The 12072-nt window shown below is 42.5% G+C and overlaps 1 protein-coding gene across 5 annotated transcripts in view; it reads right to left on the bottom strand.

Moving 5' to 3' along the window:
• Nucleotides 1–3347: 3347 nt before the first annotated feature.
• Nucleotides 3348–12072, bottom strand: part of Ahcyl1 (adenosylhomocysteinase like 1) — a 42885-nt gene continuing 34160 nt past the window's right edge. For 4 of the 5 annotated variants that reach the window (XM_070006247.1, XM_070006249.1, XM_070006251.1 and 1 more), the window contains exons 8-17: nt 11712–11828; nt 11151–11214; nt 10201–10289; nt 9740–9810; nt 9299–9393; nt 9117–9215; nt 8721–8789; nt 7718–7796; nt 6416–6536; nt 3348–5362 (exon numbers count right to left, since the gene is read on the bottom strand). In XM_070006247.1, the coding sequence (XP_069862348.1) occupies nt 5356–5362; nt 6416–6536; nt 7718–7796; nt 8721–8789; nt 9117–9215; nt 9299–9393; nt 9740–9810; nt 10201–10289; nt 11151–11214; nt 11712–11828 (811 nt within the window). In that variant the 3' untranslated portion in view covers nt 3348–5355. Of the gene's footprint in view, nt 5363–6411; nt 6537–7717; nt 7797–8720; nt 8790–9116; nt 9216–9298; nt 9394–9739; nt 9811–10200; nt 10290–11150; nt 11215–11711; nt 11829–12072 lie in introns of those variants that run through there. The other variant, XM_070006248.1, reaches the window with a different exon arrangement.

Below are 12072 nucleotides of genomic sequence, written 5' to 3'. Positions count from 1 at the left end.
TCCTCAAGGAAGAGCAACCATGTATTTAAAATTTATTAACCAATTAACTTACTTTTACCTGTCTGGGATTTTCATACTTGTTCAACTTGGCTATCCTTCTGCCAAACCTCTAGCCCAGCATTTTTCTGGCTAATTGGAGATAACCTTGTAGACTTTTCTTCCCATGTTGGCTTCTGACAATAGTCCTCTAGATCTCAGCCTTTTGAGTAGCTAGGATTATAGAAGTGAACCAATGAGGCCCAGCTTTTCCCTCTTTTCTCTCTCTCTTTTTTTTTTTTTTTTGTTGTAAGGGTTTTGGAAGTTTTATTTTTTAATCTAGGAACCATCATCTCTTGGGATTTTTTTTTTTTTTTTGGGGGGGGGGTGGTTGGTCACAGGGCTTGAACTCAGGACCAGGGCCCTGCCCCTGAGCTTTTTTGCTCTAGGTTAGCACTGGTTTTCTAGTGGTTAATTGGAGATCAGAGTCTCAAGGATGTTCCTTGCCTAACTTCCAAGTACTATGATCTTCAAATCTCAGCCTCCTGAATAGCTAGGACTACAGGCATGAGACACCAGTGCCCAGCTCTCTGGATTCTTCTAATAGTCCTTTGTAAGGTCCCTATCTATTTCAGCCTGCTCTGTAACTTGGTATATGCTCCTTCTTAGTTGTCTGAGAGAACACCTGTAGTCCTGTTTTTAGGATAGTTGTTTTTGCTACCGTCAAATTACTTCCTTTGACATTATCTCCTTTATAGTGCATAAGGGCCTTCCTACCCCACCCCCACCCCCACCTATAGCCTCACACATGCTAGGTGTCAAGTGTTCTACCACTGAGCCAAACCTCCAGCAGCAATTACAATGGCCACTTCTAATGCTTTTAAACTGCCTGTAAGAGGGACAGGGCCCAGGGATAGAAGGGTGGCTCAAATGGCATAGTGCCTGCTTGGCAATCAATCTGAGTTGAAAATTCAACACTGCAAATAAAAAGATGACCAGGATCTCTGTGCCATGTTGTATTTATTATTATTTTTGTAAACAATCTCTTTTCCTTCCATATAGCCTTTTGGGCATGAAGGTATGTGTAGTTTGTGGCTGTTGACTCAAGTTTCCTTACCTGACTGAGCATGTTAAGGCTATGAGCTCAGCCTTTGGGGTAAGACATGCTTGGAAGGCCTTACTTCAAAAATCCTTTGGAGACTTACTATCACATATCCTATTTTTGTTAGTCATGGGGTTTGAACTTTGGGCCTGGGCACTGTCACTGAGCTCTTCAGCTCAAGGTGAATGCTCTACCACTTGAGCCATAGCACCACTTCCAGGTTTCAGGTGGTTTAACTGGAGATAAGAGTCTCATGGACTTTCCTGCTTGGGCTGGCTTTGAACTGTGATCCTCAGATCTCAGCCTCCTGAGTAGCTAGGATTATAGGTGTCAACAACCAGCACCTGGCTCCACAAATCCTATTTCTTACCTCCATTTTTATATACCAGTAAACCAGTCTTCCACAGCATCAGCTCCTCTCGAGTCAGGTTTGTTGGAACATACTTGTCTGTTGCTTCTAACATATGAATGATCTCATTATGGTTCTGATCAGGCATGACAATAGCTGAGTTTAGGGCCCGATAAACCTTAAGTATAATCTCAGCAGAGTCCAGCAAGCAAAGTAGCCTTCCACCTCTAAGACCCCTCCAGTAGTTGTCTCATAGCTTAGAAGCCTGTTCAGTAAGGAGGGCAGTGGCTGCCAGTCTAGAGGAAGTTTGGCCATTGGTGGGAGACGGAGTCTAGTAATTTTGAGAAATATGGCACAGACTTAGTGATGTCTCCCAGGGCAATCTCTTGCCTTTTGGCAGCATAGGTAAACACTATTTAAAAAACAGAGATGGGGGCTGGGAAGGTGGCTCAATAGTAGAGTACTTGCCTTGCATGCATGAGGCCCTGGGTTTGATTCCTCAGTACCATATAAGCAGAAAAAGCTGGAAGTGGTGCTATGGCTCAAGTGGTAGAGCACTAGCCTTGAGCTGAAGAGCTGAGGGACAGCACCCAGGCCCAGTGTTCAGGCCCCACGACCGACAAACAAAAGAAAAACAGATGTCCAGAGCTGGGGATATTGTTAGTAATTCTTTAGTCTGTCAGTCAGTCAGTCAGTCAGTCAGTCAGTCTGTCTGTCTGTCTGTCTGTCTATCTATCTATCTATCTATCTATCTATCTATCTATCTATCTATCTATCTATCTATCTATCTATCATTTTTGGTGCTGATACTGAGCATTGAACTTAGGGCCTTTTGCTATCATTTGGCTTCTTTCACTCAAGGCTGGCACTCTACCTACATTTCTGGATTTTCACTAGTTAATTTAAGATGCAAAAGTCTCAAGGATTTGTCTCCCTAAGTTGGCTTCCAACCTTGCCCCTTTGGTCTCAGTCTCCTTAGTAGTTAGGATAACCCATGTGCTATCAGTGCTCAGCTTCCCCATTTTTTTTTTTTTTTTTTGTGGGTCTTGGGATTACAGTGAGAAAAGGCTTACTACTTTGGTTCACAGTTCTAGAAGATGGCTCAGTGCTTGCTTGACTGGCCTCAATGTTCCATGTTATAGTGAATAGCCCTTGATGGGAATGCAAAGTAGAGCAGAACTGTTCACCTCATCAGACAGGAACCAAAAAGGACAAAGTAATGGGAGAAGTCCCATCATCCCTTCCAAGGGCACACATCCACAGTGACCTCATCACCCCTACCTACCAAAGGATCCATGGTACCTCCCAATAGTGACATCCTAGGGACCAGGCCTCACCTGGTCCTTAGGGGCCATTCACCATCCAAACTGTAACAATATAAGATGTTACTGATAGCTTGGTACAATGGTGTACCCATGAGAAGGCTAAAGCAGGAGGATGGCTTGAGCCCAGGAGTGAGTTTGTTTTTTTAAGTCAGTCGTGGGGCTTGAATTCTGGGCCTGGGTGCTGTCCCTGAGCTCTTTTTGCTCAAGGATAGCACTCTACCACTTTGAGCCACAGCTCCACTTCCAGATTTTTAGTGGTTAATTGGAGTCACAAGAGTCTCATAGACTTTCCTGCTGGGGCTGGCTTTGAACCTTGACCTCAGATCTCAGCCTCCTGAGTAGCTAGAATTACAGGCATAAGTCACCAGCACACACTGAGTTTTAGAGTTTGAAGCCAGCTTGGGCAACACAGTGAGACCATCTCAGTGAAACAAAAACAGACCCTGAAAGCTAATAATGAAGCCTACATTTAGCCTCTGTATATTAGGTCCTATTAAATACCTACTAAATACTCCTGACCTATGACTCAACCCATCCTAGCAAACAGGTTCTTATAAAGTTTTGCTATTCAACCAAGAAAAACACAGACTATCAATAAGGTCTTATCATTTTAATTGACTTTAATGATTATTGCTGATCTGCAAGGATTAATATTGCATTCATTAAAAATCATTCAATACAAAATGAACAGTTTCCTCCCAAGTTGCTTTCCATATACTCCCTCTGATGCCAGACTTTTTCCACAGTGTCCTTTGTTACATGGCTTGACAGAGACAGAGCCCTTACCTATTATTCCTATGGACACAGTAAGAGACATAGGATCAGAGGGCAGTTGGATCTAGGCCCCTTCTCTCCAGCAGAGCTGACCCCATGGATACAGTGTTGGCCAGGTTACCTCCCCAATGGATGTGGTGTTCTGATTGGCTGGTTAAGTGCCCTAGGAGAAAGGGCTTCAACTGTTAGCATCTACAGAGAAGCAAGCATGGCCACACTGGCAAGGAAAAGGGACTGGGTGGGGAGAAATGGAAGAGAAGGGAAAAAAGTTTTGGCAAGATTATCGTCCCCTGCTAGGAAGCTGCAGGGTAAAAGCTTTCGGTTTTAATATTCCTGTTTTTAGCATTTGTTTCTCTGATCAGTGGAGAGAAGTTAAGAATGTCTATTATCTAGCACTAATGCATAGCCCGGCTTTGAAGGACTATAAGCTAGAACCAGTTGAGGATTTAAAATCCTGAATAATTATATACTTAAAGCTCATTTCACCATGCAGAAATGCTGGTAAGCAGGGTGCATGGCATGGATATACTCTCTGATCTTTGAGAAATCTCTGGGTATTCTTTCAGAAAATGAGTCAGGATATACTGGTTACTTTCTCTACAGCAAAATGTTAACATCTTGGTTCATCAACTTTTTGTGGATGTGTCAATCAAAAATGGTATCACTTCTATAAAACAAGCATCAGACAGCATCTATAGTCCCAGACACATTATACATTTTACTTTGGCCCAGTTTACCATTCTTCCTTCTATCCACACCTATCTCCCTTTAAATATTTTAGGTTGCAGAAGCACAGCTGACCAAAAATTTGCTCTTAAAGGACAAACTCTAAAGATAGAGCTCAGTGTGTTTATACTGAGTGATGGCTCAAGAAATTTGCCTTCAGCATAAGCTGTATGGGGCAGAGCAGAAACAATTTGCTTATGGCTCCAGTTCACTGATGCTATAAAAATGAAGAGCTAGAAACAGAGGGATTCATCAGAGTTTGAGATTACAGAGTTTCTCTAGACTCAACTCTCCACTCTTTGCTTCAAAAGTTGAAAAGAGAAATTGATAACTGACCACCTGAGCAGTTCCTCAGTGTTAACACTAAAATTTTCCTTAATTAAAAAACAAAACAAAACAACAGAAATAAATGCTAGGGGACAAAGTTCAACTTGATACAATGTAGTCTGTTAAGAAGTAGGAAAATGAGACAGTGGAAGGAGTGAAGGCAGGGCGGCACAGAGGCCTAGGAGGCTACTGCATCTTCCCAGGCAGTCCTCCGGGAGACATTTCTCTGAGCCCGACCCCTCACCTTCACCCAGAACACAGGCCAGGAACTTCTAAGGGAAATTAACATGCACCATCTACATCTACCTGGCAGGTAGCTACCACTCCTGCTCCTCTGAAGAAGTGAAAGAGCACTAATTTCAGCAGCTAATAAGTGGGCTCTTTAAGGCAATTTAGACATTGCAAATTGTTCCACATCAAAGGTACCTTAGCATTTCCTATTAACAAGGTACCTCATCACGACTATAGTCCCCAGAAATGGTAGTGAAAGGATTACCTTTCTGGGCTGGAAGAGTAAAATCTTTGACTGACTTGGGGTCGGAGTAAGGGGGGACCCTGAACCTCAGGTTCAACTAAGGAACCTTGAAGCCAAGTTCCTTTGTGGTCTGCAAAACTTGGATACTGAGATGAAAAGAAAACAAAAACAAAAACAAAAAAATGACAATATAGAAAAAAATCAACAGGAAAGGAATAAAAAGAAAATAAAAGTTATCTTAAAAAATATTTCTTTTAGAGTTGTGTGGTTCATATGGACTGGTTGTTGGTAATATGGTCCGTTAGTATCTGTAAGGAAAAAGATGGACCAGTTAACATATGTTCCATGTGAGATATCCAAGAGAAGAAGCAGAAACAGATCACCTTTCACCGGTCCCTTCCTGGCCCAGGCAGGGGATTCCTGCAGGTGATCCCAGGCACCATTTGTCTCTCACTATGCCATTTCTGGCATTTCTTTCTAATATAAGTCAATGGTTTCAACCCTGACTATGCATTAGAATTGTCTGTGGAGCTTTCATAAGAGAAGTTTGCCAGAGCTTCATCCCAGATCAAGTGCATCAGTCTTTAGGGTGAGACTCGAGCTCCACAAATTCAGAATACACTTACTTTTTTGTGTCTACAATTTCTTTACCTACCTCGTTAATCTGTTTGTTTTGTGGTGCTGGAATCAATCTAGAGATAGTTTCACACATGCATTGTAAGGACTCTTCATCATGGAACTCCACCCCCAGACCTTACCTTGTCTTCAATTTGAAGAATTTCTATTCTTTATAAAATCAGTTATAGCACCTGATCTTTACTGGAGGAAGCTGGCTGCTGGGTGCCACTGGCTCATGCCTGTAATCCTAGCTACTCCAGAAGCTGAGATCTGAGGATCATGGTTTGGAGTCAGTTAGGCAGACAAACCAAACCCCAAGAGATTTTTATCTCCAATTAATCAGCAAAAAAGCTGGAAATGGACTATGGCTGAAATGGTAGAGAGCCAGACTTGAACAACAACAAAAAAACCTAAGGGACACTACCCAGGTCCTGAGTTAAAGCCCACAGCACATACACCAAAAAGAGAAAAACGAAAGCTAGTTGGCTAAGCTGGTTACTTTTTTTTTGGCCAGTCCTGGGGCTTGAACTCAGGGCACTGTCCCTGAGTCTCTTTGTGCTCAAGGCTAGCACTCTACCACTTGAGCCACAGAGCCACTTCGGCCTTTTCTGTATATGTGGTACTGAGGAATTGAACCGAGGGCTTCATGCATGCTAGGCAAGCATTCTACCACTAAGCCACATTCCCAGCCCTAGGCTGTTACTTCTATATTAAAGAACTCTTCATTGCTTTCCCCAAGTTACCTGTAATAATTAGGTTTGAATGGCCCATTTTTGTTGAGTCCCAGATATTTTGCTTGGTCATCTGTCAGCTCTGTCAGGTGGGCATCAAAAGACGGCAGGTGCAAGCTGGCAACGTATTCATCTAGGAGGAAGTGGCAGGGGAGCAGACTCCTTGTCAAATATGCCTCTTAGGGCATGGCCTACCCTTATTTTCATGGGAAGCTTTCTGAGATAGAATAGAGATGAAATAACCTTGAAAGAATCCACAAGTTGAAATATGTACTTATCTTAAAAGGCCTGTTTTTCTGGCAGAGAATTTCCTTTCAGTATCTCTAAAATTCCATCTAGTGTACTTCCATATCTTCTCTAGGAAAGGTTTGGCTTTATCTTAGCTGTTAACATTTGATTTACTACTCCCATCCTCCTTATCACCTTTTTTTTTTTTTTTTTGTCGGCCGTGGGGCTTGAACTCTGGGCCTGGGCGTTGTCCCTTAGCTCTTCAGCTCAAGGCGAGCGCTCTACCACTTGAGCTACAGCGCCACTTCCGGTTTTCTGGTGGTTTATTGGAGATAGGAGTCTCACGGTCTCTCCTGCCCGGGCTGGCTTTGAACCGCGATCCTCAGATCTCAGCCTCCTGAGTAGCTAGGATTACAGGCGTGAGCCTCCTTATCACCTTTTTAGCTGGACTAAATCAAAATGGACTTTTGTGACACTAATGTTTACTTAGCATAAGATCCATAAAGGATTCACACTTCAGGATCATAGATTTCTACGGTAGCTCACACAGGTGAACCTAGCTTTAATGAGTATAGTAATTTAAAAAGTCAATCTGAGGCAAGCCACTTTTTATTTTTTATTTTAATTTTTTTGTTTTTTTAGCTTAAAGCAAGGCATTTATTTGGGCTGGCCCCAGGAGATGGTAGGAGGGTACCACTGTGCAGAAAGGCTGAGGTCTAGCAATGGAACACACTGCATGAACAAAGCATGGCTGTCCCCAAGGGTGATAGAACCAATCTGCTAATCAAGACAGAGATGGGCATAAAAGGCCTAGGCTGTATCAGTTGCTCTGGAAAGTTTACTGACTTTCCAAAGGTTACTTTAGAAGAAGAGCATCATCTACCTTATAGCACTGTTGCTCATTAATTGTAGTTCTTGCTATACTTCTGTAATGTACAAATTATCCTTCTCAGTTTACTGATCAAGTAACAGAGGCTTACTGATCTCCTGAGATCAACCTATTAGTACTCACAAGAAAAAGAATCAGACCTGGACTCCGAACCTAGTATCCTTCAACCAATAGGGGTTCTACCACTTTTCACTCACCCATTTTCTTGGGAAGCAAGTATACATCCTGTTTGTATCGTCCTTCAGGTGCATTATAGAGTTCTATCAGTGCCAGAGCCTAGGGTGGGAAAAGAGGGCCAGAAGACAAAAACACTTCTTAGGGACATAAAAATAAAACTAGTCTTAACAAGAATTTAAGGTAAGTACTACAGTAACCTGCCAAATGACAATACCCATGATTCTGCCTAAGAGTTAGTTGGTGTTCTTGTCTACTAGTTGAATGAACTAAAGCTGGAACAATCTAAAGAATTTACCATTATGCTAGAATACTATATTTTCAACTGAATTTTGCCAAGTCAGAGACACAAACACTAGTAACTCCTTCCTATCTGGTTCCTTTATTTTTTGATGAGCCAGGGTTTCACTATGTAACCCAGGCCCACCTTGAATTTAAGATCCTTCTACTTTAGACTGCTGATTGTTAGGATTACAGGCATGTACTACCACAGACTTTTCACTAATGCGTGTTTTTTTTTTTTTGGTTGGTCATGGTGCTTGAACTCAAAGCCTGGGCTCTGTCCCTGAGCTTTTTTGCTCAAGACTAGCACTCTACACTTTGAGCAACAACTCCACTTCTGGTTTTCTGGTGGCTAATTGGAGGTAACTCTCATGAACTTCCTTGCCTGGGCTGGCTTTCAACCTCAATCCTCAGATCTCAGCCTCCTGAATAGCTAGGATTATAGCCAGGAGCCACTAGTGTGTGACTCACTAATGACTCTTTTCTATACTGGAAAAAGTCTAAATTTTAAACACACACACACACACACACACACACACACACACACGACACACACACACACACGACACACACACACACACACACACACACACACACACACACACACACACACACACACACACACACACACACACACACACACACACACACACACACACACGACCACAGCACTCTCATTAGAACGCCAATCTATATCCAGCTCTGCACATGTAGTGCAGAAAATGTGGAAATTCTGCCATGTACCTGTGTTGTAGCTGTGATGGACAGAACAAAGGTGGGAACTGTGGAGCAGCTCAAATTGAGCAGACGACCCTGGGAGGGAGAGAGAAAACCCTTTTCTCAGAGTCCAATGGAAAAAAAGAGAAGCAAATGCAGCAAAAGACTGTACCCCTATATATGCTAAGTTGAACGAGGAAGACTACAGGTTTTATCCCATTTTCTGCAAACCCACTGAGTATGAAAGGCTGAAAAGCATCTGGTCAGGGAATTTTTCTGGACTGTTTCTCTTTTAGGGACTAGAGCATTTGAGAAATAAACCTCTGAATAGAGAAAGAATTCAGAGAAACTTAGGCTCAATATTTTCTTCTGCCTCTCCTTACTTTGTGGAATGCCCTCCCTGCCAGTCTCCTGCATGTGTACCTCTGCCAGGAGGACAACGCGTTTGCCATCTGGCCAGATGATATGATCCACCTGGGAACGGACTCGCTCCCAGGTCAGTTCTGGAGTGCGGAGGCTGGTCTGAAAGGAAGAAGATAGAGCTGACAATGGCTCTGAGGGAAGGCAGAGGAGAAAGACATAGCAACTACTGGAAGAAGCCTCACCACATCGATTTCCGTGTTGGAGTGGCCCATATTACACACAATGCAACTGTTTTTCATACGGTCCAAGTGCTCACGTGTGACTACATTCTTGTTTCCTAAAAGTAAAGATGGTAGAATGACAGATGAGATGCTGGGCAGCAAAGGCACTGATTGGTTTTCAGTTAGAATGTGGGAGAGACTTGGCATTAAAGAGCCTGCATACACTGTACACAGGAGTGCACAGTGGCTTTTTGGCTCCATTACTTGGCTTAAAGATTGAAGCAATATAAAAGGGACTCTTTCCTTTGGAAGATACATTAAGGTTTTGATGCTCATTCTGGGGCTGGAACTTCAAACTGAGCACAGGTTTCACCTTTGGTGTCAGAAAAAGTCAGCCTGGTTACTTTTGAGGTTTCACCTTGGAGTAAACATTCCTCCCTATGCACCAATGCTGATTCTTACCCGTGCAAGTTATTACGACATCGACTTGCCGAATGACTTCATTTAACTTCACCACCCTGAAGCCATCCATGCTGGAAGAAAAGGGGGAAAACGCTGAGCAAAACAATGAGGCAGTTCAGGGGTGAGGAAAAGGACAATGGTCTCAAACTTAAAACTTCACACACTGGTCTCATAATTAAACAACAAAATCCCCTTCCAGAGTTAAAGCCAGTGCTATCCCCAAGAGGGTGAAGGTGGTGCAGGAATAAGCTGAGTTAAACTAAACTGGCTGCCTTTAACCCCAGACTCCATCTAGGAAGAGAAAATGCCAACAAGTTCTAGGAAACCCCCAGGATTAGCTCATATGAATAGAGCAATCTTAGTCTTCTCTTCCCTTGGAGATTTCCGCAAGAAATGATTAATAGATTCAATCATGAACTTTCAAAACAAACCTAACCGTGTTACCACCACTCTATCCTTACCAGGCCTGCAGAGCACAGATGGGGTCGATTTCTGTGATGTAGACAATTGCTCCGAGGGCCTTGAGAGCAGCACAGCAGCCCTTTCCTACCTGTAGAATATAAGAAAGGTCCGGTTGCCTTGTCCATTGAGGCATGTGCACTGGGGTAGGTGGGCTCTTTAGGAGACAGGAGCTAACTTCTGGATATCACTAGTTATCTAGTGAGCACTTGTAGGAAAACTCTAAATCGAAGCAGATAATAGACCTAGACCACATCGTGAGCTTCAGTGTGAGAGGCAATTAAGCGGTTTGGATAACTGTAACCATTAGAGAAACAAGACTGAGCAAGAGTGACTGGAACCACTAATTTCTTTCTCGCACTTTTTTTTTTTTTAAAACAGTACTGGGATTTGTTAGAAATATCTCGGGATATTTTGATAGAAAAGATGTTTTTTTCTCACAGATTTGAACTTCGGGCCTTAGGCCCAGGAATCAGGTAACTGATTCTCCAGCCCTAAAACATTTAATTTCTTATTGCAGAAAATGCTGGTAACTCATTTGCAATGTTATCTATGCAAGGACAGCCTAGCATCCCAAGTTCTATGGGTTATTGCTGAAGACAATACAATCTCTTAAAACCTGTTTCAGTTTAGAGATGTTTGGCCATACCCTTTATTCCACCCAAAGTAACTTGTGGAGCTAAAATTCTACATTCATTTGAATTGCATCTCATTAAAGATATAATGGGGGGGAGGCTGATACAAGATAAACTGATCAACTCTGTCAACTCAACTTATTCTATCTCTACTCATAGATCTGAATGAAGAACGTTTTGCTTTGGTTTGAGAAACATTTGAAATCATATTGTGACTCTGGCAGCAGTTAACTCTACACTGAAAGCACAAGTCTCCTTCACCAACTATTTCTAGTAAGTCTATGTAAAGATAGAGACACTGAGGCCCAGCTATTTACCTCACCATAGCCACACACCACCACTTGTTTCCCACCAAACATCACATCTGTGGTCCTCTTCAGGCTGTGGAAACAGATAAGGGCTCAACTCAAACATTATTAGCTCAACATAGTCCCTCCACACAAAATTATGAGTAGAGAAATACTCAAGAGAACTTCAATTGGAAATTGATTAAGCTCAGTATGGAATGGGCTCTTATAAGGAACTTTTTTGTATGTATGCCGGTCCCAAGGCTTGGACTCAAGGCCTAGGCTCTGTCCCTGAGCTTTTGTGCTCAAGGCTAGCACTCTACTATTTGAGCCATAGCCCCACTTCAAACTTTTTGCTGGTTAACTCCAGATAAGAACCTCATAGATTTTCCTGTCTGGGCTGATTTCAAACTGGAATCCTCAGATCTCAGCCTCTTGAATAGCTAGGATTACAGGCATGAGCCACTTGTGCCCAGCTCTAATGAACTTTTAAAGGTAAAGGAAAACCAGGGGATAAAACTGCAGTGACAACACTGCAACCCAATCTAGTTGATTCCCTTTAAGTTTAAATGTATGTACATTTCAACCTACCCATCCAAAATGGATTCTCGGCAGCAGTACAAGTTATCAAACTTCTGTTTGGTAACAGAATCATTGACATTCATGGCCGGAACACAGAGCTTCCCAGCTTTGGAGAGCTGATAGAGCCTAAAGGAAGAAGAGGCCACAAAAACAAAAACACCAAGTTAGCTGCTAAAACATAATACAGGATAAAGATCTAATTATCTTCAAGCTCCACGTTGCCCTCCCCAGTCTTACTTACTGCCCAAGGCTATTAGTAAACATGATTTTGTCCTTGTCATTCTCCTGACTTTTCATTTTCTTCTCCCTCTGCCCTTTCATTTTTGAAGAAAAATAAAATCCTTTCAATGGAAGTAATTTACTTCCCTTC

This window comes from Dipodomys merriami, unplaced genomic scaffold (genome assembly GCF_024711535.1).
Source record: "Dipodomys merriami isolate MVZ:Mamm:240054 unplaced genomic scaffold, mDipMer1.0.p SCAF_7, whole genome shotgun sequence".
Classification (NCBI taxonomy): Eukaryota; Metazoa; Chordata; class Mammalia; order Rodentia; family Heteromyidae; genus Dipodomys; species Dipodomys merriami.
The sequence above is the reverse complement of the archived record's forward strand: the minus strand, read 5'-3'. Positions and strand labels throughout refer to the sequence as shown.